The following is a 24,074-nucleotide window of genomic DNA, read 5'->3' on the forward strand; positions in this document are numbered from 1 at the left end:
GTTACAAGTGGTGTTCCACAGGGCTCAGTACTGGGACCTGTATTGTTTAACCTTTATATTAATGATATTGTCAATGGATTGCAGGGAGATATTCAGTTGTTTGCAGATTATTATTGTTATTATTATTATTCAGGCCTCCATGGAGTCAGAAGACTCATCGTGGGAGGTCCTTCCTAAGAAACACAAAGTCTATCAAGACTCATCGTGGGAGGTCCCTCCTAGGAAACACAAAGTCTATCATACCACTCCTTAAACTCATTGACTATTCTCATTCTTCTCACTCTATCAGGAAATGCATTCCATGGTTCAACCACCCTCCAGATGATGTGAAGCTGGGAACAGTTATTAGTAATAATGCAGATGTGGCAGCCCTGCAAAAGGATGTGAATAAACTACACAGATGGGCAAATGAATGGGGGTTTCAGTTTAATGCAGCCAAATGTAAAGTCTTCAAGCTTGGGATGCATCGACGGGAGGCTGCATTGGAGGAGCTGTACTGGAGGAAGTAGGAGAGACAAGACAAGGCCAAATAGAGAACACGTCATCTACATATCTTAGCCAGATAGAAGGTTTGAGAGGGGCTGAGTCTATGGCTCGTTTTTCAAAAAAAAATTTTTTTTTTCTATCTGGAATTTTTTTTCTAAGATATGTAGATGATGTGTTCTCTATTTGGCCTCGTGGCCCAAACACATTAGACTCCATCCTCAGTCACCTCAACAGCCTAGATCCAAGAATCCAGTTTATGATGGAAAAGAAAAAGAACAATTGTTTACCCTTCCTAGACACCTTAGTTACACACCTTCCTAACGGTACTTTCCTTCATTGTATATAGAAAACCTATGCACACAGGCAGATACATTCACAAACTCTCCCACCACCACCACCCTAGCTCAACAATATGGCATTATTAAAACTCTAACCAAGAGAGCCCACATTGAGCTTGACCATATACACAACACTTTCCTCTCCAATGGCTACAGCGATTACAGTATTAAAAAAATAATCAGTTCTTCCCCCATTCCCTGGTCTTCTCTTCAGAAAGAGTTTGGAAATGCCATCACCATACCCTACATCTGTGGCACATCAGAAAAAATAGCCAAGATTTTAAAAAAGTACAACCTACACACAGCATTTAACCCCCACCGCAAACTTGCTACCTTTATCTGTTCTACAAAAGATCAGCTCCCTCTTCTCTCAATGCCTGGAATTTATAAAGTACCCTGTTCCTGTAAGCTGGCGTACTTTGGACAGACGGGCAGATCAGCAACCATCCGCCTGGAGAAACACAAGCCATACATCTGCAACCACGACTATTGGTTGTCGTGGTTTTGGATGCAACCAACAGGAGCTCATGGAAAAAAACCACCATGCTCTACCACAGCAAATTCAAAAAAGAGACACAATTTTTAGAATCAGCAGCAGCTCTCAGAAATCAACCAAATCTTAATAAATATGGTTGCATTAAGCTTCCTAAGATTTGGGAAACACTTATCATCAGAGATCCCACCTTACACTCCAGGCAACCTACAACTGCCCTTAGAGGGCGTTCCACTAGATAGGACTTTATAGTCATTCACATGGTTGGGCTTAGTATTGCGTGGTATTTGTGTATATGTTACATTAGTTTTTTGTAATTATTCTCACAGAGGTCCACCCAGGTGGTGGACCTCTGTGAGAATAGGGTATATGTGGAGCTACAAGGCTGGTGATTATGAGATGTTCAGGAGACAGCTTGCAGCTGTAACATGGAATGAGGAGTTAGTTCGAAAAGAGTCAAAACCGGTCTGGGTAGTGGCCCTTCCCATTACACATTGCATTATACATGCCCGAAAAGGGGTGTTGTCAAGTGATTATCTAGGTGGTTGCCAGCAGTGTGAGGACCTCTGTGAGAATAGGGTATATGTGGAGCTACAAGGCTGGTGATTATGAGAAGTTCAGGAGACAGTTTGCTTATGTAGCATGAAATGGGAGTTGAGTGGAAAGGAGACGAATGCTGCTTGGGTGATATCCAAGAACTATTTTGTGGAAGCAATGTCTAAATGTATATTCCAAAGGTCAGAAGGTTAAATAAGGTAGGTGTGAAATCAATAAATGAAGAGATTAAGCATGCACTATAAAGAAAAAAACCACATTATGGAAGCAACATAAGAGAAGTGGTAATAATCAATTCCATGAGGATTACAAAAAACAGACAAGGAAGGAGACTTAGTTGGTAAAGGGAAGCAAAAGTGAAGTATGAGTAACAGTAATGAAGTAATAAGTAATGAAGCCAAAAAAAAAAAAATCCTATGGAGTGATTTGGATATGTAGCCAGCAAAAAAAAAAAAAGAAAAGATTATGGAAGGATGACATTGAATGGAGAAAATGAGGAGAAGAGGCTGACTTTGAATAAGGAAGAGGTATATTATGAATTAAGCAAAGTTGATATTAATAAGGCTGTAGTAGTTGATGAAATGTCACTGTGTATTTTGAAGAAATGTGCCAGGGAGTTTACAGCTGCATTGACATATTTGTTTATTATGAGTCTTACACTGGGTCAAGTTCCAAAGGAGTGGAAGGAAGGGAAGATTGTACTGCTTCATAAAGGAGGTGACAGAATTCAAGCATCAAATTATAGAAATCTGTGTGTCAGGTGTTGTGGGTAAAGTGCTGGAAAGGCTGGTAAGAATCAGGATCCAGAATTGGGTTGAGAATAATGGTATTATCTTTGAGGAACATCATGGATTTACAAAAGGGAGGTCATGTTTTAGTAATCTACATACTTATTACAATAAGGTGGCAGCAGCATTGGATGTGAAAGATGAATACACAGTAGTATACTTGGACTTTGTAAAGGCTTTTGATAGATTATCGCACAATAAGTTATAGTCAAACTAGCATTAACAGGGTTGGAGACTTATTGGAGATTAGCTGCCTGATAGGTATCAACATGTTGTGTATGGGGGAGCAATATCCCAGAAGAGGAATATTACTAGTCGCATGTCTCAGGGGTCTGTTTTAGGGCCACTGCTGTTTAATCTGCATGTTAATGATATTGGGAAAGATTTGAAAGGGATATACAGTTGTTTGCAGATGATGCACAGTTGGGATGAACTATGAGAAGTAGAGCAGATGTTGTGGCCTTACAAGAAGTGAATAGCCTGAGTGAATGGGCACAGGAGTGAGGATGCCAGTTCAGTATTGCAAAATGTAAGGTTTTAAAATTTAGAAAGCAAACATGAGATAAAGAACCTGACTTCTAGAAGTAAGGAGATTCAAGTTCCATTGTATAAGACTCTGATTGCCACATATGGACTACTGGGCAAAGATTTGGTCACCTAGTTTTCAAAAAAGATGATGAGATGTTGGAGAGGGTTCAGAGGCAATTGACCAAAATAGTTTCTGATCTCTGGAATGCTGAAATATGAAGAAAGTTGAGACAATGCAATTTGCACAGTCTAGGGGTTAGGAAGAAGAGCAATGATACAATAGAGATGTACAAATTGGTAAGGGGTTGTTATAGGATTAACACTGAACAGGTTTTTCATAAAATGTTGGGAGATTGGGGGGAGAAGAAGAGATAATTCCTGGAAGCTGTATAAGGAAGGTGTGAGCAAGGGAGTGAGAAGCAGGTTTTCTGCATGGAGAGTCATGAATGATTGGAATGAATGCATTGCCTGAGATCATGGTGTCTGCAGAGAATTTGAATGTGTTTAAGGCATGGTATGATGTGCTATGTGGATAACAAAAGAGACCTCCTAGATGACTCTGTGACTTCATGGGGTATTATAATAATAATAATAAATAACAATGATAATTATACAGCTTCCAGGTATGTCCCATGTCCCACTGTTCTACCCCCCCCCCTTCTCCCATTCTGTGAAAAATTTCTTCCACATTAATCTGGTAACAACCCTTTAACAACATAAATGTCTCAATCATATCCCCCTCTCTTCCTCCTATTCATAAGTTTTGCAAACTGCATTCCCTCAATCTGTCCTGATATCTAATAGCTGAAAGGCCAGTTACAACCTTAGTCAGTCTATACTTTGCATCTAATTGTTCCAATCTACCAAATTTCAGAACATTACGCTTTGCAACACTGAATTGACAGTTCCATCCTGAGACCCATTCATACATTCTATTCAAGTCCTCCTGTAGGGCCACAATATCGACTTGATTCCTTATTACTCTCTCCAGTTTTGCATTATCTGCAAACAGTTGTATATCACCAGTTAAACCTATCCCAATATCATTAATCTTCTTCTTCTATGAGTGCCATCTCCTATCGGAGGTCTGTGACCACCTTGGCAAATTTTGAGAGATTCTCAGCCATTCTGAGCAGTCTCTCAGAGTTCATGCCAGCCCACTGTCTGATGTCTGCCAGCCAAGATTTTCTTTGTCTTCCTTGTCCTCTTCTTCCATTTATCTTCCCTTTTATAATCAATGGAAGTAACTTATATTTTTCATTACGAAGTAGGTGACCAAGATATGCACTTTTCCTTCTTTTTATGGTATCTAAAAGTTCACGTAATTCCCACATTTGCTCCAGTACTTCTTGATTGGACGTTTTTGTTGTCCATGGGATTTTTAACATTCATCTGTATAACCATATCTCAAAGGCTTCAAGTCTTTTTATTGATGTTGTCTTCAAAGTCCAAGTTTCTGACCGTACAGCAGTACAGACCATACATAGCATTTAACCATGTGTACTCTAAGCTCTAAATTTAAACTGCAGTTATATAGTGTTGATTTCATCGAGAGAAAATTTTTTCTTGCCATTTCAATTCTAATTTTTATTTCTATTTCTGGACTGCAATCTTCATTTAACCAACATTCGAGATATTTAAACTTTGCCACTCTTTCTATTTGTTTTCCATTTAAAGAAAGTGCTGAATTAAGAATTGGGTTCTTGCTTATGACCATGAACTTAGTTTTGGTGATATTTATTTTTAATCTCATTTTTTCACTCTCTTCATTCACTAGTTCCAGAAGATTTTGAAGATCCTGAATATTGTCAGCCAGGAGAGCTGTGTCATCAGCATACAGATGTTCCTGATGATTTCACCATTTACATTAATCCCTTCCTTTCAAGACTTTTTGAAATATGGCTTTTGACTATGTTAAAAAGAAGAGGTGACAGCACACATCCTTGCCTTACTTCTCGTTTGATGTTAATGGAGTCTGTAATAATGTCATCAACTTGACTGGATGCCTTTTAGTTCCAATATAAGTTTTCAATGATCCTGATGTCTTTACCACCTAATCCAATTCGTTTTAATAGTGCAATCATTTTAGCATGTTGGACTTTGTCAAATGCTTTCTCAAAGTCAATGAAGCAAATGAATATTTCCTTGTTTTGGTCAATAGATTTCTGGAATAAGATCTGAGAACAGAAAAGAGCCTGTCTTGTTCCCAAACCGTTTCTAAAGCCGAAATGGTATCACTGATGGACTATTCACATTTTCTGTATATTCTTTTTTGAATTATTTTCAGAAACATTTTCAGAACATGACTCATTAGGCTGATCATTCCATATTCATTACAAGTTTTTGCATTTGCTTTTTAAGGTAGCATGATGAAGATCGACTGTAACCAGTCTTGAGGGATTATGCCTGTATCGTATACCTCATTAAATAGCTTTACTAATATATTAATGTTGTCACCTTCTAATAACTTTACTATTTCTGCTGGTATTCTATCTGGGCCTAAGGCTTTACCATTTTTAGCTGAGTTTAGTGCACATTCTACCTCTGATCTTAGAATGCATGGACCTCCATATAAGTATATAAGTTCATAAGTATTTTCTGGGTTCTGTTTGTTATCAGTAAAGAGTTCTTCTATATATTTCACCCATTCTTGTATTTTGTCATTCTTTTTGGATATTATTTCTCCCTTTTTGTTTCGAAGGATACAGAATTGTTTTCTCTTAAATATACCTGATTTGTCTTTCAGCTTTTTGTGTAGATTAAAATTGTCATGCTTTTCCTGTAGAATTTCTATTTCTTTACATTTTTTATTCATCCAGATTTCTTTTGCTTCTTTGATCTTGCATTTAATAATTTTCTGAACCTCTTTATATTTTGTTAGACTGTGATTTTTCTATGATCTGCTTTGATCCATGAGAGAAAGAATTTCATCATTTATTCATCTTTCTTTTTTACTGCTCTATTTGGACACAAAGTATTGGTATATGTCTCTATGAAGACAGGTTTTAATTTGTCCCATGATTCATCAGCCCTCATGATGTCATCATTCTTGATAAGTGCTACCTCCTGATTCAGATCTTGACCCAATTTGTTTCTTATCTCTGTATTTTTTAATTTTCCTAAATCAAGCCTTTTTTGTTGATGTTTCTTAAGTATAGCGTTCAGTCTAAGTTTTAACTCTGTCTCCAGTAGGTTATGATCAGAAGCAATATCTGCACTAGGATAGGTTTTTGTACTCTTTATAGAACTTCAAAATCGTTGATTAATTAGCAAGTAATCAATTTGGTTTCTGACTTGACACCTATCTGATAACCAGTCACTCATCCATCTCACTAGTCTATTATGCAATCCCACCTGCTTCAGTTTAATGACCAACTTGTGGCATGAAAATCTATCAATATCATTAATATACAAATTAAATAACAATGGTCCCAAAACAGACCCCGATGGTGCACCACTAGTGACTTTCTTCAATCAAGATAGTGCTCCCCTATACACAACTTGTTGGCACCTATCTGATAGCCAGTCACCTATCCATCTCACTAGTCTATTATCCAATCCCATCTGCTTCAGTTTAATGACCAATTTGTGGCATGAAAATCTACCAAAATCCTTCGCAAAATCTAATTATATCACTGTATATGCATCTCCCTTGTCTAGTACATTTGACATCCTGTCATAGTACATAAGCAAGTTGGAAAAACATGGCCTCCCTTTAACAAACCCATGCTAACAAGCACAAATACCAATGTTATCAATCCACTTTTGTGTATCCTATCTCTCACCAGCCTCTCCAGTACCTTAACTCTAGATATAAAGATTGGTGCGTAATTTGTTGTTTAGCCTTATCTCCACCTTTATGAAGAGGAAAAAATTTGTCTTTCTTCCACTCCTTTGGGAACTGTACTGATTCTGACATGACATGACACGATATGGCAGCAGATCCTATTGCCGAAATGACATAGCTTACTTAACTCCTTATATACTTCTTGCTTGCTCACCATTACATTTTCTATCATTTCATTTCATTTCCTACACTTGAGCTGCTGATTTCACACCGAGGATGAAACACCCTGATTAAATTCTCACTGAATACTTCTGCTATATTCCCTACAGATATTAGCAATCTCCTACTATCATCCATTAACTTCATCTTACCATAATAATTTTTCTTTCTGCTTGCCACCTATAAAAAAACTCAAAGGTTTTTCTTGGCCTGTTTTGCTAATTTCTGTTCATACTACACTTTTGTGCAGTATGAACAGAAATGAACGCAGGGACTCTCAACTGAGTCCCTCTCCAGATCTGATCTTTATACTCTTCATACAACTGATTATTACCATTAATCATCTTGTGCTGCTTCCAAAGTGCCTTCTTCTTCCAGATTTCATGCTTACTGCCCTCATTCATTTTACACTTACCTGATTCAGCCCTTTGACTTCCAGAATACATTCACACACTGATGTTATGTGTTTCTTTGTCAGTTCCCAAGCAGCATTTATTTTCTCACAGCTCAACTCTCCATGTTATAGCTCCAAGCTGTATTCTAAGCTTGTCATAATCACCAGTCATCTACTTCCACATATATCCTTTCCTCACAGCACAGAAGTCTTCAGATGACTAACAGCAACTGCAGAGAATTTTGAGATATTAATACCTTATTCACAGTACAGATTTACTTCATTGGATTTTGGGAAGATGAGGAAACAGTGGAGAAAGATCAGAGACAGAGAGCTAAATAACCTCAATATTATGAAATGATGACTATAACAATTCACTTAAGGAATACAGATGAACTTAAGTAGAGCAAAGTAGTATGATATAAAGCCATTTCTGGAAATTGTGCAAAATTTTTTTTATTTATTTTGTTTTTTCTTTTCCCATTGAAAAGTGATGAAAGTGAAATATACTGTAAGAGGACAGCGATTGCAATGACTCTGAATGAATTCCAGGGTGCTGCATAAATAATGATAAATTGAGTGACACTCCCACACTCTGTAAACAAAGTTTATTTTGCTATAACTTTTCTAAACTAATTCATTTAAGATAAAGTGTAATCCAAAATAATTCAATCATATGCTAACTGTAGTTAATCATCATCAAGGAGTGTATAGGAGAGTATGGTAGCATTACATTATATTGTTATTAACTTCCTATTGACAATTTTCCTGAATTGGTCTGTTATATGTCAGGATTCTCAATATTGTCAGATCTTATATTTTGTCTTCTAAGGCACTGTAACTGCATCAGTCTACCAAGATCTTGGTTTTCATCTGGTTCTATTTCCAGCCAGCATGGCATTAACCATTTGTTGTGCTAATGTTTCCTTTTCCATTCTGTTTAAGTCACCACACCACCTGAGATTAGCTTTGTTCACAATTCCTGAATACTAACAACATCAAATTTCTACCTAATATTATCATTTTTAATATAATTCTGCCAATGATGCCATCTGTTCACCTGTCCCTAAATTTTCTCAATACTCTTATATCTGTGGTCTCTAGTTATACTCTCTGTATACTAGAGAGAGAGAGAGGGTATCTCTGGATATATACTTTTTCAGTAGACTGTTTCTTGTGTACTCTCTGTATATAAGAGTATTCAACTAATTCCTCTCTTATTCCATAAAAATTTATTCGATTGAGTCCCCATCATACCAACTTAACTATTATTTTTCAGGAAATAACACATACTAAATATTAATTATAATAACTTTAATTAACACTTCCTATATTTTGGAAGTATTAATTAAAGAACAATACATTGTCATCATCAGGGATCACAAGGCAACTATATGTGCATGCAGGCACCAACACTGGGTAAATAAGGCTGAAGAAAGATAATCAAAGTTGGGTCGGCAGCCCTAAATGGTGCCCCCTAGTGGGCTAAATTGGGTGATCTTGGTCATTGGGCTGAAGATCTGAGGATTAGTGCTTCCCAAATTTGGGGTGGTTTCATACACCCAAATTTGTTGAGGTTTGGAAAGTTTCCAGGAATAGCCTCTCATATTTGTTTTGTATTTGCTGCTGTGCAGTGCAAAAGAGTGGTCTTCTTCCAGCATATCCTGTGATGAGTGTCCAAAGCATGGTCAGCAAGTCCAGAGTGACTATAATGGTGGAAACGATTGTATTTCATGTGTTCAGAAATTCTGATATTGGCTGTCCTGCCTGTTTGGCCATAGCAATGATATGGCGGTGCCTAAGTGGACATCTTTGCTTTGTGATCCCTGACAATGTCAATGTAACACTGCCAAAATATAGGAAGTGTTAATTAAAGTTATTATATTTAATATTTAGTATATGTCATTTTCTGAAAAATAATAGTTTTGAATAGCCAACATATAAGCTTTTCAACCAGAATCTTACCAACTTTGCTTATTCTGCTATCCATTTCTACCATTAATTTACCATCTTCACTAAAAAATTATGCCTATTTAAATAGCTGAACTGTTTACGTTATTGTACTGTTATTTTCTTCCTCAGAATGAATCTGATATTTTGAGTGTTCTTTCTATTTTCATAGTCTGTCTTTTTATTGCTCATTTTTATAACAAATATCTTACAATGGTTATCAAATTTAGTTAAGGACTCCTACAGACTTTTACTATTTATTTAAAGTATAACATTATTTGCATAAAGAAAAGAGCTGAAACCCACATCTCCAATCCATATAGATGATGAATAATAGTGCACATCCTTGTCTTATGCTTGATTGCACATCAGTTGTCTTGTAACTCCTTCAATTCTAACAGTTGATTTACAGCTTAAGTATAGAATACTGTCAAAGTTATGTGACTATGTTATTGATATCAGTGTGCTTAATTATGTAGGTGATTATGATGAGAGGCTGATTCTGCTCTCATCCAGTTTGGACTTATTTTGTATGTGTAAGGATGTCTTGAATAAATGAGGCATTAGATACAAAGAGGGATCTGCAAGTTGTCCAACTAAGTCATACAGACTAGAGAGGTGAGTATACAAAAAAGACTTGAGGTAACTTATGTCTGTACACAAATGTCAAGAGTATCAAGGAACAAAGGAATAGAATTTGTTGCCTTGGTGAATAATTTGTGGCTTCAGGTTATCGGCATCAATAAGACCTGGCTCTCACAGATAAATATACTAACTGGTATCATCAGGGCTCAACAAATATGTAACATGCTCACCCACTCACTTATGGTGAGTAGCTCCAAACAGGAGAAAATAGAATATTTTTTATTTAATAAAAAAAAACTTCCTAACAATTTTTTTTTTAATTTAAGAAAGCATAGAAGAATACGAATAATAAAACAGCTCATTCTAATAACAAAAATTAATGCAACAAATTTAATCTTTTTTTTTTTATTATTATTATTACATAACCTCCAAGGAGTCTAAAGACTCATTGAGGGAGGACACCTACTCTACAACACTACATCTCCACCACTCCACCAACTGCAACTACCTTCATCATCTATGCCAACGCCATCTACTGCCAACCACCACCACCACTAGCAATTTCAGAGACAATCACAAACATCCATGCCCACGGTGGGATTCGAACCCACAGCCTTCTTTTGCCTAATGAGTGGATATGCTAACCACTCAGCCAACCAGGCCAGCAATCATGAATAAATAAATAAATCATTCTGAAGTTAGGTTAGAAAAAAATTTTAAAAAAAATCTATTTTTGCTGTTCTTACTCTTATCATATACTGGCTTCTCATTCTTAGAATGGTTCTTACACAATGGAAATACTATTATCCAACAGAAATAATACAGCATCATTAATCACTTTATAGAACTTCTATTGACTTACTAGAACATATCATTAAAAAAAATGAGGGGGGGAGGGCAGCGTCTTTGGCAAATACATTTTTTTGTGGCGAGTAGGATTTTGAATAATCTGTCGAGTCCTGGTATCGTATATAAAAAAGTACAGTAATTTTAGAAAGAGAGGTGGAGGGTGTGCTGCTAATCATATTGGATGATTTGAATACAGTAGGGTGAAAAAAGCTATGACTACAACATCAGTAACAATTTTTCATGTGGCAATGAGCTTGAAGTTATCTGGTGTGAGGTTATCTGGTGGTGGAGTCTAATAAGATCAAATACATTGTGGGATGTTGTTGCAAACTTAATGGATCAGTTGCTGGTGATGACGAAATGCATCACCAAATCGATCTAATAGGTACTAAATCTCATTATGTGTACTTAAATTATCTAAATATTGATTGGATAACAGAGAAAACTCATGATGAGAATTATACCATATTTGCTGGCATATAAGATGCACTTTTTTTCTTTGAAAATATGTCTGAAAAACAGGGTGCATCTTATACGCCGATACTCAGTTTTTTATTACTTTCATTTCTGGAAATTTTGTCTGTTCCAAGTTATGCGATTTCTTTCTTGCTTCCTTGCGATGTGTGAGAGCATTCCAGTTACATAGAGTTCAGTGGATGTGCATGTGCTGTTTGACGATCACAGCTGAGTTCCTGTTCATTTAAACTTTCTAATTGTTGTTGCAGTTGTTGTGAACAGTGATAAATTTCTGCCGTTAAATTTTCTCTAAATTTCTTGGCAAATTACGGCTGAAAAACATGGCTGCAGAGAGGCATTAATAAATCATTTAAGGGATTTATGAAGGAGAAGTGGAACGGCTGGATGCAGTCTTCAGATTTTGAGGTTACGCCATCAGGAAGAGGCCTAGCATTTCGTAAGTGTGAGTGGGTCAAAGCTTCATTTGAATGATGCTGTGAAAACTGAGACAGTGGTTAAATCGTTTAAGAAGTGCAGCATTAGTAATGCACTGGATGGTACAGAGGACAAGTTGTTGTATGAGGACTCAGGGGTGCATCTTATAGGCTGGTGCGTCTTATATGCCAAAAAATACAGTAATTATTAATATTAATAGTATTCTACAGGTATTTCCATGAAGTCAGAAGGCCCATCAGAGGAAACCCACACTACTATTTACACACACAGTACCTATCACACCTCTCCTTAAACTCATTCACCATCAGGGCACTACCAACTAATTTTGGTAACTCATTCTACCCATTCACTCTCCATGCAAAATAGTTCACACTTGTTACTAACTACTCTTACACAACTTTCAGGAGCAACTCCTAATTCTGTATTCATCAGGTATTGAAAACTTTCCTTTGTGTCAATCATACGGAATCTGTTTAATAACTTAAGTTTCTATCATGTCCCCTCTTTTTTGCCTATGAATTAAACTTTGCAGTGAAGGAGAATTTATTGAGCTGTTGTGAGACAACTTCCTCAAGAAGCATGTGATAGAAGGAATTCAAAATCAAAGAGCATTAGATCTGATTATAATGTCAGAGGGGGTTTCAGTTAAGACATAACTGTTCTACCACTGGTTGATGACAGTGATCATACTGTACTGATATGGAAAGTGGATGAGTATGATCACTGTATCATTGTAGTCCAGTAGGTTACCTTTTCTGAATGGAACATAGCAGGAAATTATGACCAACTTAGAAGTATACTAGGTATGGTCCCATTAGGAAGGATATTGACAATGTATGGAAATCATTTAAAAAATACTTAAATGATGCAATGTCATAATGTACCATTAGAGTTTGAAGAATAAATAGAGGAGAGATGAGATGGATGTTCAATTATATTAAGCAACAGATTCTTAAAAAAAAAAAAAAAAAAAAGTGATGTTGAAGAAATACTATGTGCATAAGGATGAACATCTGTTATGAAAATTATAAGGTGTAGGCCAGAAGAGTTAAAAATATTGTACATAGGTCTGAGTACAAAAAGAAACTGGCTCTGCATGTTAAAGACAACTGAAAAGAATTCTATCATCATGCTGCAAGTAAAAGAGAGAATGAATGTGAAAAAATAAGTCTACTGAAAGTGGATGGTGTGTGGATAGCAGATGCAGAAAAGACTATTCGACTGAGCGCCTGTTTTGCTAGGAGCTATCGACCAGGTTTTTGCAACATGGAGCTCAATGCTACCTCTGTACTCAATGAAGAAACTCTGCTGATGAGAAGGAGATACTTGAGTTGCTGCATACACTGAATAAGAATTTGTCAATAGGAGTCTGGTGCCTAAAAGTGCACTCAGCTAAACTGGCTATGCCTTTGACTTGGTTGTATAATTTGAGTTTCAGCTCAGGGAAAATTCCACAAGAGTGGAAATAATGTATGATAATTCCATTTCACAAGAGTGTCATGTCTAACTATAGACCCATTGGTATCTCTGGAGTGTTGGTCAAGAGTTTGGAAAAGTTGGTAAAAGGTCACGGAAATGAGCTTACATTGAATCTATACATTGCACAGAATAGCATGGGTTTATTAAGGGAAGGTCACATTTGAACTTTATAATAACATTGCAGTTGAGTTAGACAAAGGGAATGTTGAAGAAATACTATGTGCATAAGGATGAACATCAGTTATGAAAATTATAAGGCATAGGTCAGAAGAGTTACAAATATTGTACACAGGTCTGAGTAAAAAAAAAAAAAGAGTTACAAATAACATGGATAGACAACAATACTTTTGGACTTTGCTAAGGCTTCTGAGCATGTAAAGCTGTTTCATAAGTTGGAGAATATGAGATTGGATTACAAATTATTAGCATGGATAAGAGGATGGTTGGACTTGATACAAAAAGTACTGTATGGAAGGAGAGTCTGCAAGATTTAAGGTGATGAGTTTAGTGAGCCTTTCAGGTTACATCACTTAGCAAGATTTAGAGTGATCTTTAAATCACTCAGAGTTTTAGGAGAGGAGCTCCCCCCCCCCCACACACACACTTTAATAGTTCCTTAATAAAGGTTGAAACTCAACAGAGTGGTGGTCCTTCTCATAATGAATAACAATACACATGTTTAAAAGGAAATGTGTTTTGCATTATGGAATACTGAGGCAACTAATGTGAAGTCAACAGCCTCTATATACAAATAACCTACTTTTACTAGGCTACTTGCCTCTATATACAAGTAGCCAAGTCATGAAGATATTTCATATGCAAAGTTTATTTTCTTATACTTGAGTAAAGGATTAAATAAGAATATAATTGTTAGCAAATTCACTACTATTCCCAGTCATCTTTCATTCAATCAACTACAACCTCCAGCTATTCAAGAGGAACATCAACAGTTACTTTGCTCTTGACATTCAGACAACATATGGCATTTATATGCTATAGGCCTTCCAGCCTCTCATATACAGGTATGATATAAAAAAAATATGTTTTTTTTGAAAATGTCTCATAGCACCTATTAATTACTTTATATATCTACTCTAGTCATATACAATCTTTTTTATAAGTATAGATTATAAAAAATTCTGTTTACTATGAGGATTCCAGTCATTCTGATTATAATAGCTGACAGTTGACTGCTGTCGCTTTCTCGCGGCTCTAGTTCTTCTCACATGGACATTTGTAGGAGTTTTAAAAAATGCCACCATGAATGGCTGCTGTTCTTCTAAACCTCTAGAACCAACTAGTCCAAATTCACAGGGATCAAAATTACGATCTATATGGGAAAAGTAAGTATATTAATATTTGTGAATTAATGATCACTATTTTAAATATAAATACATTTAAATGAAAAGCAATTCATATCCAAATTTTCAACAATTTCCTAAATTTAACATAACACATTCCTAAATTTAAGTTTTTTAGATTTCTAAATGTTCAATAAAGTAAACTGGTAGTCACATATTAATAGTAGAAAAACACAAAACAGCAACTAAGAAAGTTGGAATAATGATATACATAAAAATATAAGAGAACAAGTACAAGAATTAGTAATCAGAGAATTTTATACTCTGCAAAACATAATTCTTCAATAAACCAAAATTAGAAATCAAAACATTTTATGAAGATCTACAAAATGTAAAAGACAAAATAAATAAAAAAAAGAATATATTACAATGATTATAATAATAATCGCAGGAGGGCACTCTACTCTGCCTCGCTAAATACATCTTATCCTCTCCACTACTACTACTACTACTTAATTCTCCTACTATGACACTATTACTACCATGAATGCCATCTACCACCCATCATCACCATCCACAGTATTTTTTGTCTGTAAATTGCATGTGTTCTGAAGGCTGATTTGTCTGTATGTGGGATGAAAAATCCGAGTTTCCAGGAGAAAAAGCCCTGCTACCTCCATATGAGATCGACTAATTCACCTTCAGTTGAAAAAGCCCATATAAGAATTCCCCTTGTCACTTTAATAATACATGGAGAAAAAACCCTATATATAAATATCACATATAAAATGTTGTCGCAAGAGCTATAACATATCAGTGACGTGTGGGCAAAATAAGCAAGAACTGCAAAAATCTATAGAGCTATTCCAAGTATATGCCAAGTATTTAAAGAAGAGATAATTAATAACACTGGAATGATTTGGTATGAATAATGAACTGAGAATAAATAATGCATTCTTTGATCATAAAATACCACATAAAATAACATGGGAGAATACAGGAGGACAAAAATTTGTATTTGATTACAATTACATTATAACTAAGAGAAAAATTATATGAGAAATTATAGATGTAAGAATATCAGCAGATACAAGAAGCAACCAAAAGCTAGTAATTGGACAGATAAAACTAGTTACGATATCAAAGAATAAAGCGAAACATTGTTCTGTATATTACTCTATACGAAATATGCAAAATACAGAAAATAATTACTTCAGGAAGTAATTTTTTATCCAATGTGATGTCTTCACAACTTGTGCAATATGGCCCCTGAATTTCAGGTCCTTGTCCACCATCACTCCTAGATCTCACATCTCCTCTACTTCCATTAAAGTTTCCCTACCGAATGTATACTTTGCATCTCATTGCTGCTTACCAAATCTCAAAACTTTAGACTTTGCAACATTGAACTGATAGTTCCACTTACCTGCCCATTCATGCAATCTATTCAAGTTCTCTTGTAAGGCCACAGCATCTGCTTGACTCTGCATTGCTCTTCCCAGTTTTGCATCATCTGCAAACAGCTGCATATCACTAGTTAAACCCAACCCAATATTCATTAACTACAAATTGAACAACAATGGCCCTAAAACTGACCCCTGTGGTGCAAGACTAGTGACCTTTCTCTTTTGGGATACAGCACCCCCCATATACAAGTAGGAGATTGGTAACTTCTGTAGAGGACATAGTTGACGTATGCAGTGAGCAGTTAATCAGGATGTTTCATCCTTGGTGTGAAATCAGGAGCTCAAGTGTAGAGAATGAAATGAAATGAAATGAAATGATAGAAAATGTAATGGTGAGCAAGCAAGAAGTATATGAGGAGTTAAGTAAGCTAGTGTCATTTCGGCAATAGGATCTGCTGATATATCATGTTTCTTAAGGGAATGTTCCAAGGAGTTAGCATCAGTTTGGCCTACCTGTTTAACAAGTATCTTGCAACAGCACAAGTCCCAAAGAAGTAAAAGGAAGGCAGAATTGTTCCACTCCCTAAAGGGAGAGATAAGGCTATGCAACAAATTATAAGCCAATCTTTATATCTAGAGTTGTACGAGGGTGGTCTGAAAAGTTCTCGGCCTCAACCATAGATGGCAACACTATCGGCGAAATTTTTTTTTCTAAGTTGATACATCTGTCATAAGTATCCATGTCAAACTGCAAGTCATTCTATCAAGTAGTTTGTTTTATACAGCTGTCTGAAGCAAAAGTGTTGTCTGTATCCTTTGAAATGGATAAAATTGATATCGTGCAGTTATAAAATTCTTTGTAAAAGAAGGTTTAACGACAAAAGAAATTCATTCGAAGTTCATAAAAGTTTATGGGCACTCTTTACCTTCGTTTACGACAAATAAGAAATTGGCTGCCGAGCTTAAACGTGGCTGTACCACTCTTGAACATGATCCATGTGAAGGACATCCAAATAGTGTAACAACACCAGAAATCATTGATCAAGTGCACAGTACAGTATTGGATGACTGGCAAATCAAAGTGCGTTTAATTGCTGAGACTACATGCATTTCAAAAGAACATGTAGGATATATTTTGCATGAAGAATTGCAAATGAAAAAGCTTTGGCAAGATGGATGCAGAACTTGCTCACAACAGATAAAAAACGAACTTGCATGAAAATCACTGAACAGTGCTTGGAGTGCTTTAACAAAAACAAAACTGATTTTGTGCATCAATTTATTACTAGGATGAGATTTGGATTCACCGTTACACACCAGAATCCAAACAGCAGTCAAATAAACAGTGGTCAGATGCCAGTTGTTCAGCACCAAAGAAGACAGAGTCGGTTCCATCAGCAGGAAAGGTCATGGCATCAGTGTTTTGTGATGCTAAAGGCATTTTGTTTATTGATTATCTTGAAAAGGGTAAAACAATAACTGGTAAATATTATTCCGATCTTTTAACCAGACTAGACAAAAAAAATCATCTTTCATCAGGACAATGCACCTGCCCACAAAGGTGTTCTGGAAATGGGAAAATTAAGGGATCTGCACTATGAATTGTTGGAACATCCACCCTATTCCCCAGATTTGGCTTCCTCTGACTTCTATCTCTTCCCAAAACTAAAACTCTTCCTCGCTGGTCAGCATTTTTCTTCAAATCAAAAGGTGATTGCAGCTGTAGAGGGGTATTTTGCAGATCTTACTGAGAACCACTGCAGGGACAGAATAATGGCGCTGGATCATCACTGAAATAAATGTACTAGTCTTAAGGGAGAGATTATGTTGAAAAAGAAAAATAATTTTGAAATTATAAATTCGTTTTTTCATTGTCAGGCCGAGAACTTTTCAGACCACCATCGTAGTTAAGGGACTGGAGAGGTTGGTGAGAGAGAGAGAGATAGGATACAAAAGTGGGTGGATAACAGTGGTGCTTGTCAGCATGGGTTTGTTAAAGGAAGGTCATGTTTTACCAACTTGTTTATGTACTATAACAAAGTGACAAATGTGTTACAAGGGAGATGCATATACAGTGGTATAATTAGATTTTGCAAAGGCTTTTGACAGACTGTCACACCACAAGTTGGTCACTAAACTGAAGCAAATGGGGTTGGATAATAGACTAGTGAGATTGACAGGTGACCAGCTATCAGATAAGTATCAGCAAGTTGTGTATAGGGGAGCACTATCTCAAAAGAGGAAAGTCGCTAGTGGTGTGCCAAAGGGATCTGTTTTGGGACCATTGTTATTCAATTTGTATATTAATGATATTGAGATTGGTTTAACTGGTGATATACAACTGTTTGCAGATGACAAAATTTCGTAGAGTGATGAGTAATTTGAAAGGTTTTTTCACTTTGTTATACTTTAAAGATGCCAAGAAGTTTTATTCTTGGTTTAATCCTTTATTGAAGTAAGCAAATAAAGTTTGCACATGAAGTATCTTCATCACTGAGCTATTTGTATATAGAGGCTAATGACTTCATATCAGTTGCCTTAGTATTCCATAAAGCTAAGCACACATCCTTTTGGATGTATGTAATGCTTTTCACACACCCATATTGCATACACACATTATTGGAAGACTGACTACACAGACTGGTTTCAACCTTTATCGGGGCCCCATCATAAAGATGCTTCACACACAAGCTTTGTTTCCTTACCCTTTGATAAAGAATTAAACCAAGAATATAATTTTTTGTTTTTAATTTATAGTAATGAATATTCAAGAAGATGTGCAATCTATTCAACTCCTTACAGAGGAGTTGAATAGATTGCATGAGTGGGCACAACAGGGCTAAACATATCTGTTCAAATGACAATGCCCTAACCACAGAACTAAACCACATTCTCAACACTTTCTCAGCCAATGGCTATCCCCCCCCAAAAAAATCCAAAACATATTGAAACCAATAAACCACAACCCCTCTCCCCCCCTCTACAACAAGGATTACTCTAAATCCATCACCATTCCCTATATCCAAGGCACCTCGGAAAAAATTACAAAAATCCTAAATAAACATGACTTCTTGTTACAGACCTTATAAAAAACTGGCATCGCTTATCTGCTCCACTAAAGACCAACCTCTCCCCCTAAACCTACCTGGTATATACCAAGTCCCATGCAGCTGTAAACTGTCCTACTTTGGCCAAACAGGCAGGAGAGCCAATATCAGAATTTCAGAACACAAGGACTACATTCGGTTTCACCAATACAGCCACTCTGGTCTTGCAGACCATGCGCTGGATTCCCGCCATAGAATACGGTGGAAAAAAGCCACGACAATACATCATAGTAAATTCAAATACGAAAGGCTTTTCATGGAATCAGCCTCAGCCCTAATAAACAATCCAAACCTCAACAAATTTGGTTGCATGAGACTGCCCCAAATTTGGGGAACCTAAATCAGAAGACCTTCAACCCAATTGGCCAAGAATACCAACATTGCCTGCTAGGGTTCACCATCAGGACTTTTAGGAGAAAGAATAGCTTCCTGCTTCGTTCCTCATTTACTGTGTGTTGTGCTTGCGTGCACATGTCTTGTATTTAAGTTCCTGTGATAATGGCAACGTGATGTTGCTGAAATATTGGAAGTGTATTAAAATTTATTTTAATGTATATTCTATTGTACGTTGTAATTTCCTTAAGCTATTTAGTAAGAATGTATAACCAACATCTAAGCCTTTCCATGAGATTGCACGAGTGGGCAACAGTATGGTACTGTAAGTTCAATGTTGCAAAGTATAAGGTTATGAAATTTGATAGGCAACAATTGTATGCAAAATATACACTTGGTGCAGAAATTTTTAAGGAAGGCGAGGAGATTAGAGACCTTGGAGTGGTGGTGGTGGTAGTGGGTGAGGATGTGAAGTTCAGAGGTTAGATTGTACAAGTTGTGAAGACATCACATCAGATTATGACGATGATATGGAAGACCTTAATTTGCAACAAAAAAAAAATGTTCTGGTTCTATTGTATAAGGCTTTGATCAGCCTCGTATAGATTACTGTGCACAGGATTTGGATCCTTGGTTTTCATGGTGATGAGGATATATTAGAACGGATCCAGAGAAGACTATGTAACTGATAACTAGTCTCGGGTATATGGCATATGAAGATAGATTGAGAGAATTCAGTCTGCAAAGCCAGGTGAATAGGAGGAAGAGAGGGGATATGATTGAGACATTTAAGTTGGTAAAGGGTTGTTACCAGATTGATGTGGAAGAAATTTTTCATAGAGTGGGAGAAGTGGATAGAAGAAGGGGACCTACCTGGAAACTGTATAAGGAGGGTGTGAGCAGGGGCATAAGGAACAGGTTCTTTCATGGAGAGCGGTTGGTAAGTGGAATGCATTGCCTGAGATTATGGTGAATGCAGATATATTGAATGATGGTTTCATGGTTTTTGTGTGTTCCTTTCTGCAATGAGTCTTTTGATTCCATGGAAGTTTCTTTAACCTTCTAACCAAGAAAAAAACTTTTCATTTCCATGGGACTCAAGTAGAAGTAATAATAATAATGGTGCCTCACTATGAGAGAGAAAAGAGAGAAAAACCACAAATTCATGTAATTCTTGATATACAAATGATCATATTAATTGCATTGTATTATTATTATTATTCAGGCCTCCATGGAGTCAAAAGACTCATCATGGGAGGTCCTTCATAAGAAACACAAAGTCTATTAAGACTCATCGAGGGGAAGTCCCTCCTGAGAAACAAAAAGTCTATCATACCACTCCTTAAACTTATTGACCGTTCTCGCTCTCACCACTCCATCAGGCAATGCATTCCATGGTTCAACCACACTCCATGCAAAGAAACCACTCCTCACCCTCTTGCAAACAGTTTCCTTTCGTAACTTCCAGGATGGACTCTTGTCATTACATGAAGGAGAAGAATTAGTGGCATAACATACAGTAGTTTAAATTAATCAGAAGCATATATTCAGGGCATGCTACGTGTACACTGTGCATCCAGGAAATTCATGAAGGATTCATTTTTGAAAAGTTATTTACTTGAAATAAATTTATTTATTTATTTAATGTTATTGATATCTGTTATTTATATGAAATAAATAGTCATGAACTATTACAAATATCAAGATAACCACAGTATGACTGTAAATCATACAAAGTAGAACAGTTGAAAAGCCAAACGGCTATTTTTTCTGGCGAGGTTGATAAGTAAAGGGGATAAAAATCCCTTATTGTTTTTCAGCCAGTATGCGAAACTAAGATCGAAAACTACGATCTAAACGTTTCATGCCGATGAACTGTCGGCGGATCCAAGTGTAAGTGACCACTTGGTAGTGCCACACCAAGGCAACTCGATGCAAAGGTGGAGCAAGCTCCCTCACTATCCTTGATATTTTCTCATAATGTAAAAAACACACAGCTCCTAGGAGTTGTAGAACTGCTTTACATTATGAGGAGAGGTCACTACCCAGACTGGTTTCAACCTTTTTTGAGGTCTCATCAGTGAGTAGCTAGACCTAGATAATATCAAAGTTTAAGTGAAAAGAACTTACATACCTTCGCTATACGAATGCCAGAAAGGTGTGCCACTATATTATGTTATGACATATTATAACTAAGATGAAAAGCCAAGCGGCTATTTTTTCTGGCGAGGTTGATAAGTAAAGGGGATAAAAATCCCTTATTGTTTTTCAGCCAGTATGCGAAACTAAGATCTAAAACTACGATCTAAACGTTTCATGCCGACGAACTGTCGGCGGATCCAAGTGTAAGTGACCATTTGGTAGTGCCACACCAACGCAACTCAATGCAAAGGTGGAGCAAGATCCCTCACTATCCTTGATATTTTCTCATAATGTAAAAACACACAGCTCCTAGGAGTTATAGTTTTATCCCCTTTACTTATCAACCTCGCCAGAAAAAATAGCCGTTTGGCTTTTCATCTTAGTTATAATACGTTATAACATAATATAGTGGCACACCTTTCTGGCATTCGTATAGCGAAGGTATGTAAGTTCTTTTTCACTTAAACTTTGATATTATCTAGGTCTAGCTACTCACTGATGAGACCTCAAAAAAGGTTGAAACCGGTCTGGGTAGTGACCTCTCCTCATAATGTAAAGCAGTTCTACAACTCCTAGGAGCTGTGTGTTTTTACATTATGAGAAAATATCAAGGATAGTGAGGGAGCTTGCTCCACCTTTGCATCGAGTTGCCTTGGTGTGGCACTACCAAGTGGTCACTTACGCTTGGATCCGCCGACAGTTCGTCGGCATGAAACGTTTAGATCGTAGTTTTCGATCTTAGTTTCGCATACTGGCTGAGCTGAAAAACAATAAGGGATTTTTATCCCCCTTTACTTAAGGTAGAACAGTATTGTCAAAACGTGTTGAATATGAAGAGTAAGTAATGCGGTTCCCTACACATAGTATGTAACAAAACATCAAAGTGTTTTTATCAACTCATGGTGAACAGAGACTAGGTAGCACACATGCTGGTGCATGTGTGAGGACTGAAATTTTCATGGGAATTAAAGGCATGTGACCGCACATGCCTTCTTTACTTCCCATGAAAGCACACACACACACACAGCTTGGTTCTACTCTGTAGATTACACACAGTCAAGAAGTGAAACGTAGTTTGTTATTCCTTGTGATTTCCTGTTAGATTACTAACATATTTTTATGTTAGTAAATTAAAAAAAAAACATTTAAATGAATATTTTAATTTTAAAAAAAAACACTGACATTTATTTTATCCTTCTTGACAACTGGAAGAAGTGTTGAAGATATTTTGTGTACACCTTTTTAAAACCAAGAATACAAAGTTAAGTTAAAAACTTAAAGAAAATAAACTATGTCTGCCTCTTCCATATTTACACAGCATTTACATCTCATAAATTAAAGATGCCAAGAAATTACATTCTTGGTTTAATCCTTTATCCAAGTGTAAGTAAACAATCTGAAGTATCTTCATGACTGGGTTACTTATATATATAAGGCTAATGACTTCTCATCAATTGCCTTAGTACCCCATAATGCAAAGCATTCACCCTTTGTTGCGTATAATGCTATACACACTGAAGTGATGCCAAGGTTCAAATAATGAGAAGTCATATAGTTCACATATACAAGTAGACAAAAGGTGTCACACCTTATTATTAAAATACTCTGGATTAGAGATATATGTTGAAAGTTTTTTTTCACTTGGTTATACTTACAAATTAAAAATGCCAAGAAATATATGACTTCTGCATCACTTCAACCTTGTATCTCTTCTGAAACTGGTTCCCAGTGATGAGACCTCAATAAAGGTTGAAGCTGGTCTGGGTAGTGGCTCCTCCCATAATGCATAGCATTATACACACATCTAAAAGGGTGTATGCTTTGCATTATGAGATACTAAGGCAATTGATGCCTTAGTATCTCATATCTTATAGTATAACCAAGTGAAAAAACTTTCAATGTTTACATCTCAGAAATGAAGAACAGAACTGATGTATAAATAGAATGATTTTTTTCTTAACAAAGTAAGTTGTTTTTAATACAAATTTAATGAATTTTTTAATAATGTTTCCTTATCACAGCACACTCTTGTCAATACCCACCATATACCATAAAATTAACCTAACTTACCTGAAATCTTTGTAACTAATCTAGCTGAATATATGTGATATTCCCATGAAAATGAAAATTTAAAAAAAAACTAAATTTAAAAGTATATATCAAATTGAGAGAGTGCTGATGCTCTCGAATGCATCTATTTGGCATTCACTGTGGAGCAAACTTACTAATCACAAGGAATTATAGACATGTTAACACAAGAATATTTTAATATTTGCCAAATATTTCAGTCTGAAACTAACAGACTATCTTCAGTGGCTACATAGGAACAGTTTTTAACAAGGTGGAATACCAACAATTGATCATTCAAAAGTAGAATGAGCTGCATGATGTTACATTGCTAAGCATTAAAGAAAGGAAAAAT

At 36.2% G+C, this 24,074-nt stretch overlaps 1 protein-coding gene across 1 annotated transcript in view; it reads right to left on the reverse strand.

Annotated features, from left to right (window-relative positions):
* Positions 1–24,074, reverse strand: part of gbb (TGF-beta family member glass bottom boat) — a 124,325-nt gene that overhangs the window by 20,422 nt on the left and 79,829 nt on the right. Inside the window, exon 4 of the mRNA XM_090413709.1 lies at positions 14,511–14,693. Within this exon, the coding sequence (XP_090269835.1) occupies positions 14,511–14,693 (183 nt within the window). The remainder of the gene's footprint in view (positions 1–14,510; positions 14,694–24,074) is intronic.

This window comes from Typopeltis vanoorti, chromosome 24 (assembly GCF_054136105.1).
Source record: "Typopeltis vanoorti isolate ZY-2024b chromosome 24, IOZ_Tvanoo_1.0, whole genome shotgun sequence".
Taxonomy (NCBI): domain Eukaryota; kingdom Metazoa; phylum Arthropoda; class Arachnida; order Uropygi; family Thelyphonidae; genus Typopeltis; species Typopeltis vanoorti.